The sequence below is a fragment of the Bidens hawaiensis genome, unplaced genomic scaffold, assembly GCF_021521415.1.
Source record: "Bidens hawaiensis isolate Kalapana, Puna unplaced genomic scaffold, B.hawaiensis_p1.1 tig00001032_1, whole genome shotgun sequence".
NCBI classification, from domain to species: Eukaryota; Viridiplantae; Streptophyta; class Magnoliopsida; order Asterales; family Asteraceae; genus Bidens; species Bidens hawaiensis.
The window spans coordinates 3,750,153-3,771,890 of NW_027491060.1; the positions used below are offsets into that span (position 1 = coordinate 3,750,153).

Consider the following 21,738-nt stretch of genomic DNA (forward strand, 5'->3'; position numbering starts at 1 on the left):
AAGGAAACATAAATAATAAATTTTAGTTCAAATTAAAAATAGGTTAATGGCCAAATTTCTAATATTGGAAAGTCAACTTACTAAGTTTAAAGATACTGGTTATTTGATGCATAAAGCTACCTTAGCAACGAACGTTGGGTTGTTGGCCCCGAATTTTAAACTATTTTGTTTCGGGGGGAGGATCAATCGATTGTACACAACACCAAGTGTGTTTGAAATAGCGACATATGGTCTGACAAATTAACGCTCGCGATAACGACACATTTGAACTTATAACAAAATTCAAAAATTGATGGAATTGGGAATAATAATTTTATCAGTGTGTTATTGAATAAAATGTTGTTTAATTATTATATATTTTTAAATTTTTAATGTATGCATTTTTATTTATTTTTGAGTTTTTTAATTTAGAATTTTTGAGTTATTTTAAAAAATAAATTTTTTTAAGGTAGTTTGAATGCATTATCAGCCCTTAGAGTAGTCAAGATAGATAAGGGTAAAAATGATGTGATAGTACATGATTGGTTAGTGCTTACTGCTTAGGGTAGTTTCACTAACATTAGATAACCACACCCTCCACTCTAAGACTTAAACTTCTTCAAGTCACACTTTACAAGATTCAATAAATCTAAATGACGTGCCCATAGTTTAACAAAATACAACTTCATTTGCAAAAGAGAGGTGTACAAATTCACTCCATTAATACATTATGACGATATTATGCGATACCTGATGACAATATCATGTGATACCCAAGACTAGCTGAGATAGACCCGTAACTTAACGTTACATAAGATATATGCTTTTAAACCTTTATCCATATTTCACATGATATGTATTCGGGATGAGGCTGGTAATTGTCATTACATAATTTGCACTCATATGTTCCTTCCTCATAAATTTATTAACATGAACACCATTGCATGTTCACCCGATGGTACCTAGTTATTTACCAAGCCAATCCATTGATTTTGCATCATTTGGCGTTGATGAGACATGTGTCTAAGGAGAAAGAAAGTCTTTGCAGCCGAAGTTAGTCACATGACGATACCACGTCAAAAGAAAGGAAGTCTTTCATGATTCGTTGCAATTAACTTGCAAGAAGGGATTAAACACACCCAATCATGTTTCATCAGTGACATTAACCATTAACAAGTGTAAGATTTAGCCTTCAAAGTATTAGGTTACTTACTATTTTTTTTAATCGAAAAGGTAAACTCAAATCTCAATTCACTTTTGCCAATAAAAAACAGAAAAAAAAAAAGAATCCATTACCCGTATAAAATCCACTCTGGTGCTAGCACAGGGCTTCTTTTAAAAGAGTGATGAACAACATCAGTTGTTGTCTCCGGTTAGACACAAACCCTGTTAATGTTATATACAATGGAACCAACACTCAACGTATTATTACTCTTCGCCATCAATGCCGTAAAGCCACCGCTCCAATTACGTGTTCGCCGGTGACCGTCGAACAACATACCACTGACACACCGAGTCGAATCGGAGAATTGAGTCAGGTTTCTGGCGTGTTAGGGTGCCAGTGGGGTGATGAAGGTAAAGGAAAGCTTGTTGATATCTTAGCTAAGCATTTTGACATTGTTGCTCTTTGTCAGGTATCTTTCTTTCTTTCACTTTTAATACTTAATACTTAATATTATTATCACTCTATTTCCATAATTAAATAATTAGGTAGGCTTTCTTAATGTCAAATGTTGTTAATACTTAATAATAGTTAATATTATTATCACTCTCTTTCTAACACATTCATTTTTCATAATGAACGTATACGGACACGGACACGAATTCCTCGTTTGTTTAATTGTTTGTGTTCGACCGTTTGTTTGTTTATACTATTAGCAAGTGATCGTAATTGAACACGAACACACTCGTTTTCTTAACGAGTGAACACGAACAACAAAACCTTGTTTGTTTAATTGGTTGTCCGCTCACACTATAAACAAACAAACATAAACGAGCATGAACACACACACACTAATTTTCTTATTGCACGAACACGAGCAAATCTTGCTCGTGCAATGCTCGTGTTCGATCATTTGTTCTGTTAGACTATCCATCTGGTTTGTTTAGAGGCCTAGTTAAACTTGCTACTAAAGTTATAATGTTATGCTAATTTATGTCGGTTTTAACGATTTGGAGTGAGTTTCACTCACATTTTAGTCTTTTCGCTTCTCTTTTTCAGGGTGGAGCAAATGCCGGTCACACAATTTACAACTCTGAAGGAAAAAAATTTGCACTTCATCTTGTTCCCTCAGGCATTCTTAACAATGAAACAACATGTGTCGTTGGAAATGGAGTTGTCGTGCACCTTCCTGGTTTTTTTAAAGAAATCGATGGCCTCGAATCCAACGGCGTTTCTTGCGACGGTCGGATTCTTGTTTCCGACCGCGCTCACTTATTATTTGACTTCCATCAAGAAGTCGACGGTCTCAGAGAAGCCGAGTTAGCTAAATCGTTAATCGGCACCACTAAACGAGGAATTGGACCGTGTTATTCTAGCAAAGTCAACCGAAACGGTATACGAGTGAGCGACTTAAGGCATATGGACACGTTTCCTCAAAAACTTGATCTTTTGTTATCGGACGCGGCTTCAAGATTTAAAGATTTTAAATATACTCCTGAGATGCTTCGCGAGGAAGTCGAAAGGTATAAACGGTTTGCTGTGAGGTTGGAACCGTTTATTTGTGATACGATTTGTTTTATGAATGAGTCTATTTTGCAAAATAAGAAAATATTGGTGGAAGGTGGTCAAGCAACTATGTTGGATATAGATTTTGGAACGTATCCGTTTGTAACGTCTTCGAGCCCATCGGCTGGTGGAATATGCACCGGGTTAGGGATCGCTCCTCGAGCCCTCGGGGATATTATTGGAGTGGTAAGTTATTTAACATTAATCCAACTTTTATTTATATTGTGCTTGTGTTCATACTGTACATGAGCGTTCAGTGAACTGCTTGGCGTGAAGCTTGTTTATGTAAAAAAATACACGAACATGAACAAGTTTCTTTGTTCATTTAGTTAAACAAACGGACTTGAACACATTTCTTGTTTGGTCATTTATGTTCATTGGCGTTCGCTCACGTTCGTTAGCGTTTGTTTACGTTCTTTTATGTTCGTTTGTTTACATATTCATCAATATTGTTTTATGAATTTTAAAATATTACCAATTACAATTTAGTCTAGTTTTATTAATTTTATTGGTCCAACATATAGATTTTCGTTCATCAATGTTATGTTTGTTCGTTACGTTCATGAACCATTCGTTTATATACTATTATTGAATGAACATAAACGGACATGAATGTGTTCAATTTCTTAATGAACGAACACAAACAAGAAACTTGGTTCGTTTAATTGTTTGCGTTCGATCGTTTGTTTGGTCAAAGTTAAACGAACAAACACAAATATGCCTCATTCATGTTCATTCAGTTCATTTATAGCTCTACAAACGGCTCAAACAGAAAACAATATTTGAAAGGGGCCAAATGGGTTGAACGCATTTTGTCCAAAATGTTTTTGCTGGTCAACCCTACTCGACCCATTTTGACCAAGATCCATTTTAGACCTGTTTTGACCTGTTTAAAGATAGAATATCTTTTTTTATTTTATTTTTATAAAAGAGTTAAATGGGTCCGATTATTTTTTTGGCATCAAGTTATTTGCTCGGGTGATAAACTTATAATAATCAGTTTTTTGGTGCAGGTGAAGGCATATACTACTAGGGTTGGATCGGGCCCGTTTCCAACTGAATTGTTGGATAAAACGGGTGATCTTTTAAGGTTTTCTGGGCAAGAGTTTGGCACAACAACGGGCCGTCCTCGTAGATGCGGTTGGCTTGATATAGTTGCTCTGAAATATGTTTGTCAGATAAATGGGTTTTCTTCTTTGAATCTGACCAAACTTGATGTTCTTTCTGATCTTGATGAGATTCAGTTGGGTGTTGCTTATAAACATTCTAATGGGACTCCTATTAATTCATTCCCTGCTGATTTACATCTTCTTGAGCAGTCAAAGGTAAGTTTCGTTTTAGAACAATAATATATATGACATACAAGACGGTCATGTAACCTTGTTTCTCTCTAACAGCACTTCTGATTATCTTGTATGCACTATGTACAAGTGCATGATGCGATCTTGCATGTGTCAACATCATACTGGTTTTGAATTGAGCGTGCTTCTATAAATGCATAACTAAATTTAAGTAGAGAATTACTTAATCACTTGTACATAGTGCTTATAAAGATAGAGGGAGAGAGAGGGGCAATACAAAACTGCTTTATGTATCACTGTTTAAGCAATAGCTTCACGTGTTCGTGGTTCTTGCGGTTTCTACAGAGAGAGAGTGAGTGTGGAGATCATGAGAAAACCACTTTTAAACAAGAATTTTTATACTTATTTTTATTCTTTTTTTGTTTTATTAACTTTTGCCCAAAAAAAAAATTAAAATAAATATAACATGTAGTTAACGAGAATCATATAGGTAACTTGTAATCTACATGTATATGTATGTACCTCATATGAGATACATATATGGATATCAAAAAGACAACCCTCTCTCTCTACTTAAAACTACACTTTTCGTCGTTTATCAACTTGCAGGTTGTGTCATTAGACTAATGTAATTACAAAAACATTCTTCATCTGAAAAGTTGTGAGACATTACATTCTTTTCACTAACCGGTGATCAAAATCCCGTTAACCATTTACAAAAATGACTATTTTGCCCTTACACATAAATGACAAAATGTGTAATTTTAACATTTTGTCATGTAGATGTAAGGACAAAATGGTTATTCAAAATAACATGATTTTTAAACCAGTTAGTGGAAAACGAACGTAATGTGTTACCTCTTTTCCAATAAATTATGTTTTTTTAATTACGTTAGTTTAAGGACACAACCTGCAAGTCAATATATGCCTAAAGGACGGAAGTGTAATTTACATATAATATGGATACATTATGATAATTGAAGTATTTCGTGTTTCAGGTGGAGTATGAAACAATGCCAGGGTGGAAGAGTGATATCTCTTCTGTAAGGAACTACTCTGATCTGCCAAAAGGCGCACGCGAGTATGTTGAAAGAATAGAAGAACTTGTCGGCGTGCCAATCCATTACATTGGTGTGGGGCCGGGACGTGATGCTCTTATTTACAAATGATCACAACATGCAGCAGATATTTGTAAAGAATTCATTGCCACGAATTTTGATTTCAATGCATTCATTCCCAATGAGATGTATTTTGAATATTACATCACTCATTATGTGGGGAAGATGGGATAATAATGTTATGCTATGGTTGTTATCTTTTTGTTTCTGAAAAAATAAAATAAATATATAAAATAATAGAAAACATTTTTAATCCAAAGATTCAAGGAACTTGTGCAGGAGCTGGTTGTGAATTTGTGATTTTACTTATCAATGCTGTGTGGGTTAATGTTGTATGTCGGTTTATGCTTTTAACATATAAAATAATTTTGAATTTAATATAGTAGATTATCTAAATAATGAAACTATGCCGAGTAATACTTTTGACTACCATGAATCTATGATCGGCCTAAAGATGTGCATAGTATCGCTAGACCAATGCTTTCATAACCGGACCCAGCATCAAAGCAGACGTTTTACTATTTCACTGATTGCATTTTTCAGGCCAGATTACTATATGGCATTTTAAGATTATAAGTATTTAAAACATATAAGAAAATATATAGAAAGAACAACAATAACATAAAGTTCAATAAAAACTAAGTCATCTGTCTTTTGATCTTAACAAAAGAAACTTTATAATACCTATTAGTCTATTATTACTTAATGAAACTCTAAAACATGAATAACATTTGCAAGAAAATAATTTGTACAAGAATATACACGCTTTCAAGGAACACTAAAACATGAACATTTGCACACAAATATTCTACAGTTTTTGTTTCTTGACGGCTGGGCCTTCTTTGCATATGTTTCTCCATTTATCTTTCAAGTCTATAGTCGTCCAACTTTTATCGAATACGTCCCGACCAAAATCTAGAATTTTCTTCCATGGAATTCTTTTATAATCTTCACCAGAAAATTTCTCCATCCCTTCCTAACAAAGTTGAAACATGAAACAGTAATCAACTAAAAATATATGTATATATATTACAATAATTTTCTATTTTTTGAATGAAATGGTTCATTAGGCTATATGTTCTATTAAAACACACTTTGAATAAAATGATTCTTAGGTAGCCAACATGGTATATGCATAACATGTTCTTTGTAGATTTGATAACTATAAATAATTTTATATTCAAGTAAATAATTAGATTATTTAATAAGATATTAAAATGTAGAAACTCAAGTACCTTTAACTTCTCCTCCTCTGATTTTTCCCAAAAAAGATTCTTCCGCCGCGGTAAAATAATGGTGCTTGATGTGCTATAAATCAATTGTGGATTCATCAAAATCATAAAACACGCACGAGCAGAACTAGTTGACAGGATGTAATCAAAATGTAACGGAATTAATATGTCATAAACGGTAACACGACACGAACATTCACGGGTTAACACGAACGTGAACAGTTTAACCCAAATTATTTTAGTATATACGTTTTGTTAAGAAATTAATATTTTATAATTACAATTTTACAACCAAAAATTACAAATGTACACAAAAAAGTTACATTTTAATTATAAAACCGTATGTCAATTTCTCTATCAAGTTCTAAATGCTGGTATAAAATACCCAATCAAACCCTGCAGATTTCATGTTCGGTTCGTGTCAGAAATTCAAACCCCTAAAAACAATACATTTTTTCAAGGTTAAGAACTTACCACTGTGGCTCTCGTTTACGGGCTCGTTTCGAGTGACTAGAAGTAGATGACACTGGACTTTCTTTATCTTCGGACGGCTGTTTAGTGACGCCAGCCTGGCCCGTTGACTGGTGATCTGAGTCAACCGATGCACAATTTTTGCCTCTACTCATAACACGTTCACCACCATTTAATTTAATATGTTCATTTGTTTTAGAGGATATATTCGGTCTATGTTTAACTCCCGAGGTTGAAAACACCTGCAAGTCTTTTCTAGCTAAAGAAGCCTTTTTCTTAACTTCCATATATTTAGATATCGCGTGAGAGTACGAGCAAAACGGGCAGAAAAAAACCTCACTTTCATCAAATGTGGCAGCCGAGCCCAAACACCTCTCGTGAACCCTAAACGGACACGCGTCAGAATTACAAACTAATAACTGACCACCTTTGTTACACTTCATACAAAGATATGTTTCAGTGAAGTCAACCGTTGACACAAAATCTTGAGTTAGTGTAAACTGAGAGCTCAAAAAAGCTTCTTTTTTTGCTGCGATATCAGTCATCTCATCATCATTAGGAGGCTGTTGACCATGGCCAACATTCTCATCATCATAAGCCTCACAAGGTGGCTGTTGAACATGTTCAATATTATCATCATCGTCGTCGTCATTTTCCATGGGTAATGAAGTCGTTTCATGTTCTTTATTTCCAGACTCCTCTGTAATCCCTTTATTAGTATCTTCTACATGAAAATGCTTCTGCAAGGGGAGTTCTTGTAATTTGCTGTTAACGTTTTCCTTTTTCAGAAATACCAAATCATCATCAGCCTCATCATTTTCACCACGAGACACCCGCTGACCATGGTCAACATCATCATCATCACCCAATAAGTCGTTTTCTGGGGACTCTATAGTCATTTTATGTTCTCTTCTTCCAATATCTTCTATGCACCTTTTATTAGAAACTTCTACATGATCCGGCTTCTGCAAGGGGCGTTCTTGTAATTTGCTGTTTACGTTTTCCTTTTTCAGAAATACCAAATCATCATCAGCCTCATCATCCTCACCACGAGACACCCGTTGACCATGGTCAACATTATCATCATCATCATCCAATAAGTCTTTTTCCAGGGGATCTATAGTCATTTCATGGTCTTCTCTTCCAATATCTTCAATACACCTTTTATTAGAATCTTCTACATGATCCGGCTTCTGCAAGGGGCTTATTTGTAATTTGCTGTTTTCGTTTTTCATAAATACCAAATCATCATCCTCATCACAAGGCAGCTGTTGAGCATGGTCAACAGTATCATCATCATCCACTAAGTTGTTTTTCGGGGGTTCTGTCATCATCTCATCTTCTATCCTTCCAGTATCCTTTGTAAACCCTTCATTAACATTTTCTACATGATGTGGCTTCTGCAAGGGGCATTGTTGTAACTTTCTGCTTTCGTTTTCAGTTTTCAGAACGGTATTTTCACATACTTTTGCCGTTTTACTCATTTCTTTCAATGATTCAAGAATCGGGTGGTTGTTCTCGAAAAGTGCTTCCTTAAACTGTTTGATCAAACAATGCAGCAAGATGTAAATAAAGTGTGTGTGTGTGTGTGTGTGTGCGCGTGGGCGTGTGTGTGTAGAAAATCAAAGTTTGAAATATTGAAAAACTAAGATACTTTACCAGATTCGAGAGGCGTTAATCTCTAATACAAGACACTTGATAATCAAAATAAACAAGACAATACAAACTAGAACAGTAAAAGGAATATCTAGAGATAAATTTGGTAATTACTACTTCCTAAAATTAAGCCTCTTGACTTTCATTCCCTTAAATTCAGCCTCCCACTAATTTAGCCCTAAATCTTTGCTCCTGTTTAACTAGGTCCAGTTTTTTGACTGGGTCTAGGAAATAACTAAACCGAGAAGGACTGGATTCAAATGGGTCGACCCGACCCTTCTTGTATGATCGAGCCGTATCAGTGTGGGTGTGTATAAGGAGAGAACAAACCTAAAAGTAGGGATGCAAACAAGCCGAGCTGTTCGAGAGCTACTCGAGATCGGCTCGTTATAAAGCCCGATCGAACCGAACTAAATCGAGCCCGAGCTTGAGCCTAAAAGTAAGCTCGTTAAATAAACGAGTTCGAGCCGGCTCGCGAGCCTAAACGAGCCGATCATTTATAGAATTTTTTTAAATATATATTTAATAATTATTAATTAATATACTTAATGTTATGAAAAAATAAAATAACTAAATATATATTACTGTATACATAAAGTTATAATAGAAAAAAATATATAAAAATAATTATAATTATATAAAAAATAATTGATAAATAGTAAATGAGCCGAGCTCAGGGGTGCATATAATGTACACAAAAAAAAATACTTCTTACATACAAATGTGGATATAATGTACACAAAAACCATTAAATCAATTTGTTCATATTTGCTTTTAATTGTTAAATGTGTACACGTGTAGGTAATATAACCTATACATGATTTGCACATGCGTAGACTTCATAAATAAACAAAATTAATTCATATTTTGTTCACTTTTAAGATAGATGAATAAACATCATATTTCAACCATTTTCTTATATTTTAAAAATAATAAGATTGGAAAAATGAATGATTTAGCATGTTTTCTGTTCTTGCAAAGAACTGTGTGTTGTGTCACTGTGTGTGTGTGTGTAAATGTGTAGAAAACATAACAATTATCAACCTTTTGCATAGGGGTTTCGGGCAAAGAAGCATTTTTATGTATTATGAGAGGATTAATACTCCATTTTCGCCTTTTTAGCTCCGTCATCGATTCAGATGTCTGTTACAATTTATTAAATAAAATAAAGTAAACTATAATTTCTAATAAACATGATTAAAGTCATTATTTTTACTTTTAGCTAAACAACCACATTACCTCTTTCAAAATCTTGTTCAAAATGTCTTCACCGTGCTCTGACGAATCAAACATGATTTCAGCATTTTGACTAGAATCTGAGTCAATCGTAGCATCATTTCCATGTGGAAACAATCTCTGTAACATTCGCAACGAGACCATTTCCTTTGCATCCTTTCCTATATCAACTGATAATTCAGGAGCTTTATCTACCAAACCTAAAACATGAGTATATGTCCATTTGTTATGTAAAAATTAAAAAAAAAAAAATACAACAAATGAAGTTTAAATAAGAGATAAAAGGGAACATAAAGCATATTTAATTACCGGCTAAAGTAGGTGAATCTACTTGCTTAAACTTTGAAATGGATTGGATGACCCAATTCCATGCCATGGCTGTTGCATCAGATGATGATGTGGCAAACATAAAGGTCACTGTTCCAATGTTTGAATAGCTATAATAATAGTTACATAATCTGTTCATCTGTGTTGTTGCTATATGATTGGTTGACCAAATTCAAGGTCATGAACTCATGACTGCACAAGTAGCCCCAAATATAAGATATACAATACAATATGTATAATAACCCAAATCGTTAAGTTAATAATTACAATAATTTAAATAGCTTAAAATAATAATAATACTTGATAATATAAATTAATTATTAATTTGGAGGATAACGTTGTGATCTTTTAGTTTAAAAAAAAAAAAAAAAAGAAAATAAATAAATAAAGACAATAATAGAGATAAATATGCAAAAATCAATCAATAGATAAAACTCAAACACTTTCACATGCATCAAACGAATTCCCAGAGAAAAATGGGATTTCAATCCCCTATCGGCTACAAAAATCTCGATCGATTACGACGCCAGTAACCTCTCATAAGATGTCACGAAGCCCACATATCGCATCTATATAATATCTTTGCTTTCCGTTCGACCTCCCATTCCAATTTCGCCGGAGAACCGCCATCTTCACCCTTCTCCACTTAAATCACCGCTGCCGTCTTCCGTTGTCACTATAGACAGACCGTTGTTGGTTACTGGGAGGCCGCCACCATCACCTTCTGTTGTGCGTGCCGATTACCGAAGGGAGTCATCGCCACGGAAGCCACTGTCTTATTCCTGATAATTGTTATCGCTCATCCGCCGAGGTACCGAACACGTTCTCTATTTCTATTTCGTCTATGTTTTTAACCTTAGCCAATAACCTTGTGATCGTTGATCTATTTCCGCAATGTAAAACCTTGTTTAATTAGAAGATTTTGTTTAAAACCAAAATTTAAAATACATACAAAGTTCCATGCATGTTGTAAGTGCTCATGCATGTTTTGTGTATAGCCTGTTCGTTATACATATATATACATATATAATTGATACCTAGAGTTAAATATGAAAGCATAATGTAACTAATATGAATTTTCTTTCCTTTATGAATCTGGTATGTATAACCAGTAACCAAACTTATGAATTTAAGTTAGGAATTATTAAGTATATAAAGAGTTTTGTTGGTTTTAATAAGAAGTTGAAGTTAGTTTCGTTCCTATATAATGAGCAAAAAGGTTTAGTGATTCATAATATATTTAAAGCTCAAACGTTTTTGGATAATTACTAAAATGGTCTTATGACAGTGTGTTTAAATAACAAATTGTGAATTTTAGAAGGCATATGTCGTGGGCGGAAATCAACGAATCAACCCATGTAAATCAAATTCGTGTATCTAAATAATAAAATTGTAAATAAACCGTAGGTACTCATAATTGTTGAAGACAAGCCAACTTGTTTACTTTTGCTTAATACATAAGGTACGGTTTCCGTCTTTGTTTCTTCTTAGTATTATTTATATTCCGTTACTTCGTAGTACGGATTCTGTTTTTTTTTCTTCACTCATAGTATTGGTTCGAGTCCATTTTATATTCGATGTCCGTCACTTCGTAGTGCGGATTTTTGTTATCTAGTTCGGTTTATTCGTATGATATGGTTATATTAATTTTATAGCATGCAATAGGTTATATATATTTTGAATTCATTATTGCATGTTCCTGTTTAAATATCTTTTAGTTATACGACTTTAGTTCAGTACTCTGTTACCCGAGCATTTCTGACTTGTCGTTGGGGCGTCAACGACATGGCACTTATCGTGACAGTGCGTAATCAAAGTTCACGGCGTCTCTGAAAGTACTCTTGTAGTACCTTGGCCACTTAGAGGCGTATAGATCGATCTTAGCTCCGACTCCTGACTCCTGACTTCTGTTTGAGATGGAACAATGTGTGCACGCCACCCACACCGTCTCCTTGGTGCATGGACTAGCTAGCTGTGTACCCCTCTGTTTAGGCTCTGGGTGCTTCCGTATTACACGACCTATTTATTTTAACGTCATCGTCGTGTATTTTAGTAATTATATTTTGTTTCGCTATATTTCTGGTCCGTTTCGATATGTGTATATGCATTTGGTTAAATTTGAGTATATTCAGATTACGTCCCGATCGTGTATCGGATTATGTTCGCATCTAATTATAGTTCGGTCTAAAACGTGGTTTTATATCCGCAATAGTTTCAGTTTTATTTCAGTATGTGTTTTGTCTTATGTATGCCTTTACCTGTACTATTGTTCTCTCCGTTACTGGGCAATTTTTGGCTCAGCCGTATTTTCTTGTTTGTGTCTGTCTTATTTGCTAACAGGTAATTCGGGAAATCGGGGAGATCAGTGATGAGAGTAAAATGAAGCTCAAGAATAAGGACTTGATTTAATCTTCTTTTATTTAAGCATTTAATAAATTTGACTTAGAATTTCTTTCAGTGTTTTTAACTCTTTTGGTTGCCATGGGATTCTTTTCATTTCATTTAAATGGTTTTTGTTTGGTCTATGATATCTGTAATAGTGACACGTCAGCCTGCTCCGGGTTGGGGTGTTACAGTTATGGTATTAGAGCCCAGGCTCTTTTTTGTAGAAAACTTACACGAAAATAATTAAAAATGTGAGTTAATGGGTAGACGTCGGGTTAGGATTTTCCTTTTCGTCTTTCGCGTATTCCGTAAATCTTTATCTTTCAGCTCATACGCTACCTTACTTCCAGATGCCTCCTAGAAGACGTGTGAATCGCCAAAACGAGAATGATGCTGGAAACGACCCTCCTCTTGCGACCCTTGTTACTAACGCCGTCAATGCAGCTATTGCGAAAATAGTCCCTAACATCATACAACAGTTGCAGCAAAATAATGCCGGTGGCAATAACGCTGGAGGCAACAATCCCCCTGTTGGTATTCATGTCTGGCTTGAGCGTTTTCAAAAGCAAAAGCCAAAATCCTTTAGTACTGCTAGTTCTCCAGTAGAAGCTGAAAACTGGATCGCGCACATCGAGAAACTGTTTGAAGTGCTGGGTGTTGAAGATGTGTTTAAGGTTCGGTTAGCTACTTACAAGCTCGAAGATGACGCTCACAGATGGTGGAAGACACTGAAAGCTGCACGTGGTGGAGACAATTATGCTGCTACACTTCCTTGGAATGAATTCCGTACTTTGTTTTACCAACAGTATTTCACTGATGCTGATCGCAGTGAATATTTGAGAGAATATTCTTCAATTATTCAGGCTAATGATGAGCCCATCGTTGAGTTTAAAAATCGTTTCAGTCGATTGGTTAGTTTTCTTGGCCCAACTGTAGGCACGCAAAAACAACAGACCAACCATTTCAAGTGGGCCATTTGTGACCGAGATAGGAAGTTTATCTTGAACCTCCGTTTTAATGACATAAATGACATAGTTGATGCGGTTAAGAACCTTGATAATGATAAGAAACACCGCCAGAAGTCTTTTGATGAAAGTCGTAAGCGGCCAAGAGAAAATAATCAGGGTCAATCTTCTTCTCAGGTTGGAACCGAACAGTCCCTCGTACCCCGAGACCGTAGACAGCGTACTGATGGGAATTTCAACAATCAGCCACGAAATGGGGGAAATCAAAATCAGAATCATAGGACCGCACAGAATAATATGCAACAACATCATAACCCCACCAGAGCTCAACCACTTAATCAACAAAACCGAAATACTCCTCTGTGTGGCACGTGTGGGAAACGTCATGGAGGTGCTTGTCGTCGAGCTGAAGGTCGTTGTTTTAGATGCGGAGATGCAGGACACATGATCAGAGACTGCCCTCAGCGGGACCCTAGAGCTAATAATGGAGAAAACGCTAGACCTGCGCAAAAAGATTAGTTCTGGGGAAATTGAAGCCATGAACCGTTTTGATTATCCGTATTTGTTTTCGTTTTAGTACCCCGTATTTCAGTTTATTTGGGTTTGATTTCGTGCGAATTTGGATTTTGTTAAGTTTCACACTCTGTTTATCTGTCATGTTAGAAGACTCTTATGTTTGGTATGTTTGAAGTTTAGCATATTTGGGTCGTGTTTCGTATCATTTATGTCAAGACTTTGACATCATTTTTTTTTAGTATATCAACACGTCATTTTTTTTTTTTTTTATATAAGTTTAGTCTTTAAGATGTGTAATGGAAGGACCGTTAGGACACACTCGTAAGGTAAATTGATGATTATGGTCGCGAACGTAACCATGAATTTACAGGTATGTATGTGTGCTACTAAAATCCATTTTGCAGCTTAATGTTCCTCTAATATTTAGATACGACATTGTCTTAAGTTTTCGCTATTATCTGCTAGTGTTACGTGTCTTTTATTATATATTTATTTATTTTTATATCAGTGTAGAAATGCATGTTAATATTCAAAATATGTTTTTGAAAATTTACGTTTTAAGTCTTGATTTTTTTTTTTTTTTAGTATTCCATTAGTTATCACTTTTTATTTCCACTTATAAGTCACATGTTTCAGTTATCTGTCTTTCGTTTTGGTTATTAGTTACACAATTTAGTCATAGGCTTTAGCTCATCAAAATTTATTTATTAGTTATCCACTATGTTATATGTAATTCTGTGTTCAAATGAAATTTTTGATTTCCGTTTATAAGAACTAGTATTATCCGATACAAGTTTTAGGTTACCCATAGTTTCGTTCAATATCATCATGGCAACGAGTCAGCTATTTCAGTTTGGATGGTTTTGATTTCATATGAATTCTGTTTTATATGTCCTAATATTTGTTTCCAAGACTTTGCAATTGTCATGTCTGAATTTATGAAAGTTTTAAGTTTGTTTCGTTTCCGTGATATCCGAAAGTATGTGTCACCGTCTTACAATTTCGAGGACGAAATTTTTTTTTTAGGGGAGTATAATTATAATAACCCAAATCGTTAAGATAATAATTACAATAATTTAAATAGCTTAAAATAATAATAATACTTGATAATATAAATTAATTATTAATTTGGAGGATAACGTTGTGATCTTTTAGTTTAAAAAAAAAAAAAAAGAAAATAAATAAATAAAGACAATAATAGAGATAAATATGCAAAAATCAATCAATAGATAAAACTCAAACACTTTCACATGCATCAAACGAATTCCCAGAGAAAAATGGGATTTCAATCCCTTATCGGCTACAAAAATCTCGATCGATTACGACGCCAGTAACCTCTCATAAGATGTCACGAAGCCCACATATCGCATCTATATAATATCTTTGCTTTCCGTTCGACCTCCCATTCCAATTTCGCCGGAGAACCGCCATCTTCACCCTTCTCCACTTAAATCACCGCTGCCGTCTTCCGTTGTCACTATAGACAGACCGTTGTTGGTTACTGGGAGGCCGCCACCATCACCTTCTGTTGTGCGTGCCGATTACCGAAGGGAGTCATCGCCACGGAAGCCACTGTCTTATTCCTGATAATTGTTATCGCTCATCCGCCGAGGTACCGAACACGTTCTCTATTTCTATTTCGTCTATGTTTTTAACCTTAGCCAATAACCTTGTGATCGTTGATCTATTTCCGCAATGTAAAACCTTGTTTAATTAGAAGATTTTGTTTAAAACCAAAATTTAAAATACATACAAAGTTCCATGCATGTTGTAAGTGCTCATGCATGTTTTGTGTATAGCCTGTTCGTTATACATATATATACATATATAATTGATACCTAGAGTTAAATATGAAAGCATAATGTAACTAATATGAATTTTCTTTCCTTTATGAATCTGGTATGTATAACCAGTAACCAAACTTATGAATTTAAGTTAGGAATTATTAAGTATATAAAGAGTTTTGTTGGTTTTAATAAGAAGTTGAAGTTAGTTTCGTTCCTATATAATGAGCAAAAAGGTTTAGTGATTCATAATATATTTAAAGCTCAAACGTTTTTGGATAATTACTAAATTGGTCTTATGACAGTGTGTTTAAATAATAAATTGTGAATTTTAGAAGGCATATGTCGTGGGCGGAAATCAACGAATCAACCCATGTAAATCAAATTCGTGTATCTAAATAATAAAATTGTAAATAAACCGTAGGTACTCATAATTGTTGAAGACAAGTCAACTTGTTTACTTTTGCTTAATACATAAGGTACAGTTTCCGTCTTTGTTTCCTCTTAGTATTATTTATATTCCGTTACTTCGTAGTACGGATTCTGTTTTTTTTTCTTCACTCATAGTATTGGTTCGAGTCCATTTTATATTCGATGTCCGTCACTTCGTAGTGCGGATTTTTGTTATCTAGTTCGGTTTATTCGTATGATATGGTTATATTAATTTTATAGCATGCAATAGGTTATATATATTTTGAATTCATTATTGCATGTTCCTGTTTAAATATCTTTTAGTTATACGACTTTAGTTCAGTACTCTGTTACCCGAGCATTTCTGACTTGTCGTTGGGGCGTCAACGACATGGCACTTATCGTGACAGTGCGTAATCAAAGTTCACGGCGTCTCTGAAAGTACTCTTGTAGTACCTTGGCCACTTAGAGGCGTATAGATCGATCTTAGCTCCGACTCCTGACTCCTGACTTCTGTTTGAGATGGAACAATGTGTGCACGCCACCCACACCGTCTCCTTGGTGCATGGACTAGCTATCTGTGTACCCCTCTGTTTAGGCTCTGGGTGCTTCCGTATTACACGACCTATTTATTTTAACGTCATCGTCGTGTATTTTAGTAATTATATTTTGTTTCGCTATATTTCTGGTCCGTTTCGATATGTGTATATGCATTTGGTTAAATTTGAGTATATTCAGATTACGTCCCGATCGTGTATCGGATTATGTTCGCATCTAATTATAGTTCGGTCTAAAACGTGGTTTTATATCCGCAATAGTTTCAGTTTTATTTCAGTATGTGTTTTGTCTTATGTATGCCTTTACCTGTACTATTGTTCTCTCCGTTACTGGGCAATTTTTGGCTCAGCCGTATTTTCTTGTTTGTGTCTGTCTTATTTGCTAACAGGTAATTCGGGAAATCGGGGAGATCAGTGATGAGAGTAAAATGAAGCTCAAGAATAAGGACTTGATTTAATCTTCTTTTATTTAAGCATTTAATAAATTTGACTTAGAATTTCTTTCAGTGTTTTTAACTCTTTTGGTTGCCATGGGATTCTTTTCATTTCATTTAAATGGTTTTTGTTTGGTCTATGATATCTGTAATAGTGACACGTCAGCCTGCTCCGGGTTGGGGTGTTACAATATGGGTCAAAATTCAAAGTCAAATATAAGATATCAATATGCGTGTATGCTGCTATTAAAGGCATACTAAAATGTTGCTTATAGATAATGTTTAAACTTGTTACTTGTTAGCTTTTAAACACTAAAGGACCTACTGCAATCGATGGTCTAATTTATTCAAATACTGGTCAACTGCGTTAGACGCCACATTAGATCACATCATGCGATGTGCACATTATGCGTTCCTGATGCGTGCATTCACGTTGTAAATAAAGCTTATTTGGCTGTACATAGAGCATGACTCACTTTTGTGCTTTGGAACCTAAACAAGACTGGCGTATAATAAACTAAATGAAACCGAAGTAGATTGTACCAAAGCTATCTATCTAATTGACTAAACCAATCTACAATCAAACTGAAGGCCATAAAGCTAGATAATTGACACAATTAATCATCAATCAACCGAAAAATGCATCCAATGACTGATAATAAGAAGCATAAGCATGAATAACATGACTCCACATCTTGAAACAAAACCCTAGGTCGGGGAGCTTAATTTGATCAACAGAGTGTAAAAAACTTACCAAATAACAAGCAGCAGAAAAAACATATTAAAACCTAATGAATCGCATAAATACAAGTTGTAAGATGAAGATTAAGAATCAAAGTAAACAAATAATGGAGCGTGTTTAGTTTAATAAATAAGAAGAAATTAAACATTGATAATAGGGTTTGAATTTTGAAATCGAACCTCCTGTCTGTCCTGTTAGAGAATTGAATCGAAGACGATTGATTGACAATAACAATAAGTAGTAGAATTTTGGTAGGTAATTAATTAACTGAGTTCCAAAGATTATAAAGCTTTCCAAGTAACCAGCAACTGAGCCACTGAGGATGCGAATGAAGAAGAGGAAAAGAAAAGCAAAGCTTCTATGGCAAGCCTGCCTACACAATTAATTTCAAACTCATTAAACATAGCCCTCTTTTATTTAATTATTCTATTTTCATTTTATTATCGAAACGAGTAACGTCAGTTCATAGTAAAAATGATGTGACATTGTAGGATTGGCCGGGTCCTAAGATAGTTTGAAAATCATATGGTTGTGCCCCCTCCATCCTAACCCCTCACCCGCACTTAAGTACGAACCTTTGGCTTAAGGGTACCCAATGATATTTGAAATTTTTATAGAAACGATTTATTACAGTAAACCCACAATAATTTTAGAGTGTTCACCCATACCAACAAGTTTAATGTTGATAACTTGATATAGTGGTAACGTTCTTTTCTATTAACCCTTCTTTAGGGAAAGGATCTCGGTTTGAATATCTTATTCACCTTTTTTAAGCTATTTTTTTAATATGAACTTAAGGTTTTACCAAATAGATAACCCTCTTTAGTTCTTCACCTAGTACATTCGCACAAGTGGCACTTCTGAGTACCATTGGCCTTAACCAATCACCATCGTTCATCAAACTTCCATCTCTGGTGTCCGCCTTTCGCCTGCCCATTGATTTGTTCATTTCCGAGATAAATCCTTCAACAAATCCTAAAAGGTAAGCCTAAAACAATTTCTTTATAACACATAGATTGGGTACCAGTATACAATACAGATTGAACAATTTGAATTATATGAGTACAAAAAACTTAAAGTTAATTAAAAGAATGATAAATAAAGTTCCTTAATAAATTTAATAAATATAGTTTAGCTCATAGAGGTTTCCAACAAAATCATGGCATAAAATAGGACATTGATTGGTATAATGACCATAATTCCATAATTCCTATATATTGGCAATGTGGTGATTTACGTCCACCGCCCCGTCCACGGTGATGGAGAAGACCAGTCAACATGATTCATTAGCTTTTAATAGGAAATTAGGAAAACCAGTTGGTTACTCCCTGGTAAATAGTTAGAAGAAGCAAGCAATACAAAGCATTTCTTTTACTCTATCACACGTCTACTAACATATGACTACATGTACTAACTTTCAAGTTTCACCAACTACACCAAAATCACGTACCTATTTTTAGTCCTTTTTTTAACATCTTTGACCCGAAGTCGGAAGTACAACGTGGCATTCAATCATCCAAAATAACTTAGGATGTATAATGGGTCCTACTCTTCAAAATTTAGGTTAGAAACGAGTAAATTTATACTATATATAAAAATTTTCAGTCAAAAAATAATAAATTTACACCATCGAGCGGAAAAACGGAGTAGCCGGGGCCACCCCTGGCCCCAACTAAGCTATGACACTGCGCACACTCTACACCCACTCACACAGCTGAGATACGTGTATTCATCTTGGTTTTAACACCTAAAGTCCTAAACAAATCAAGTTTTGGACTTGTCACATTTAGTCCCTCTAGTTCTAATACTTTAATATACTAACTAGAAGCCTTTAAAGTCGCCTCTAAATAATGAACATCATATTCTAGAGAAATATATAATACAATCTACCTCAATATTCATTTTATTTTAATAACCTTAAATCGTTAATATTAATTTCCCAATAATAATATTTTAACTTTTAATACAATGATATGAAATTTGGAATATTTTTTTTTTTTTGAAAGACCAACTAACAATTTTATTAACAAGCTAGCAAGACACTAGAATCATCAAAAATACACCAACACCAAAACAAGAACTATCGCCACAGAAAAACAAACAACAAACCAAACCTACCAACAACATACAACAATCAAGACCCGAACACAGGCGAAACCTACACTTTGAATCGACTCCAATCCTCCCAAGTAAGCCCTTTTTTTCTCCCCCTATGCTTTATCCAAAGAAATCCAAACACTTTTATCTCCTCCATCAAGCTTGAAATCTGAGTCGGGGTTCCTCTATGGACTAGAGCATTTCTTTTTTCCACAAACACCATGTCGCTACCAAACACACCGCATGAAACACTGAAGCTTTATCCTTCTTAAACGTCGAGTATTTATGGTTTGAAAAATATTATTGGGGTTTCTATATATTTGGTCCTTTGTGTTATTTGAAAAATATGTTTTGACTCTATGTTTGCCACGTTGCTTGCCATACGTTTGCATACGCACTCAACTAGTCAACTTTACTTTATTGCTTGGTTTAAATTTTGAATATTTTGTTGTTTCTTTATTTACCTCATTCGTTCTTGCTCTCAGTACTCGGTGATTATTCTTTTCTTTTAATTAAGTGTATTGTTGGTATTTTAAGGTCAAATTTACTTTTACTCAACAAAATATCTAGACTGAAAGTAGTAGCAAAGACTCTTTTGGCGCACAATAGACGCATAGTGTCTATATTAGTGGACACTCACACTATGAGTGGGAACGCTAGGTTTTCATATAAACTAAGGAATTTTGATGTCCCATCTCATAGCGTGTAAATATGAATAAATAATGGTACGTGTTGCTCGGTTGGAACATTAAAGGCCTATAACTTAAGCAAACTAATAAAAGGTGTTGCCATTAAACAACTCCGGTGTAACACGTCAGGACATATTCTAGTAGTAATAATAGTTTCACTTCTCTAATTAAAAAAACATTACAAAAGTTGATTCGATTTTTAGAGTGTGTTTAGAGGTGAAATTAACATACAAGAGCATCTTAATAGTTGGTTTTGAGGTGTTACTAAAAAGAGAGGACTTAATGTAGAGGGTAGATGAGGGTGGGTCGGTTTTGTTAAAGAACACATCACTATGTACAAAATTAGAGCAAAATATTTATCAGCAATATGCATATGCTTCCATAATAATTTTGTTAATCTTTTAAAAGAAATGGAATGATATTGAATAAATAAATCTTGTAAAAAATAAAAATGTCTGATAATAAACATAAAAGCATCATCATGTGGTTCCAGGCTTCCAGCAGAGGGGCTGTCGGTAGGGAATTTATGAACCATGTTCTAGAGCATTATGAGGTTCCAGTAGAGGGTCGGTTGTGGCCTGAGTGAACGTTGCACCTTCGTGGTCCTCTTTAGCTTTTCCCCAAACCACCCCATAAAATCCTATTGTTATTATGATGCCACCTAGAACACTACACCATGCATATCAATTCAACCCATTAGACAACCTTATTATTTGAATATCATTGAACAACTAATATCAATATTTAAAGACAAATTGGATTTTAATCATTCAAATTATAATTCACTGACCAATAATAACTTATAAACGCAATTTAGTTAATGACACTCTAAACGTTTACTTTCGTCGTGAAAGCAATCTAATTAACATGTATAACTATCACATATTTATATTTGAATTTCACTTGAGACCCAAGTACGTAAAATTCTATAATACCTCTGTGGTTTAGTTCTCTATATATTATTCTTTAATCATATTAACTATGAATATTTATGTAATGTGACTTTCCTTTATGTATCTTAACAAAATAAGTTAACATCGTTATTTTCTAAAATCGATTTATTATTATGATTTGGTGTACATAATTTTTAGAACCACACTAAATTGGATT

The 21,738-nt window shown here is 34.5% G+C and overlaps 2 protein-coding genes across 2 annotated transcripts; one reads left to right on the forward strand and one right to left on the reverse strand.

Moving 5' to 3' along the window:
• The first annotated feature begins 1,325 nt into the window (after positions 1 to 1,325).
• Positions 1,326 to 5,357, forward strand: LOC143556189 (adenylosuccinate synthetase 2, chloroplastic-like). Its single transcript, XM_077045588.1, has 4 exons — positions 1,326 to 1,613; positions 2,201 to 2,893; positions 3,721 to 4,032; positions 5,007 to 5,357. Exons 1-4 carry the CDS (start codon positions 1,326 to 1,328, stop codon positions 5,175 to 5,177), a joined length of 1,464 nt encoding a protein of 487 aa, XP_076901703.1. The 3' UTR covers positions 5,178 to 5,357.
• A 459-nt stretch (positions 5,358 to 5,816) lies between these two features.
• On the reverse strand, positions 5,817 to 10,226 carry LOC143555301 (uncharacterized). The gene is made up of 6 exons (XM_077044876.1): positions 10,031 to 10,226; positions 9,725 to 9,921; positions 9,530 to 9,628; positions 6,833 to 8,367; positions 6,362 to 6,434; positions 5,817 to 6,102 (listed from the first exon to the last, which is right to left on the reverse strand). Exons 1-6 carry the CDS (start codon positions 10,185 to 10,187, stop codon positions 5,935 to 5,937), a joined length of 2,229 nt encoding a protein of 742 aa, XP_076900991.1. The 5' UTR covers positions 10,188 to 10,226; the 3' UTR covers positions 5,817 to 5,934.
• Positions 10,227 to 21,738: the final 11,512 nt, after the last annotated feature.

Coding starts and splice junctions, on each gene's coding strand:
- LOC143556189 (XM_077045588.1), top strand. CDS start 1,326: ATGAACAACATCAGTTGTTGTCTCCGGTTAGACACAAACCCTGTTAAT. Junction 2,894..3,720: donor TCGGGGATATTATTGGAGTG/GTAAGTTATTTA, acceptor TTTTTGGTGCAG/GTGAAGGCATATACTACTAG. Junction 4,033..5,006: donor ATCTTCTTGAGCAGTCAAAG/GTAAGTTTCGTT, acceptor TTCGTGTTTCAG/GTGGAGTATGAAACAATGCC.
- LOC143555301 (XM_077044876.1), bottom strand. CDS start 10,187: ATGAACAGATTATGTAACTATTATTATAGCTATTCAAACATTGGAACA. Junction 9,922..10,030: donor AGATTCACCTACTTTAGCCG/GTAATTAAATAT, acceptor CTCATGTTTTAG/GTTTGGTAGATAAAGCTCCT. Junction 8,368..9,529: donor CCGAAACCCCTATGCAAAAG/GTTGATAATTGT, acceptor TTGATCAAACAG/TTTAAGGAAGCACTTTTCGA.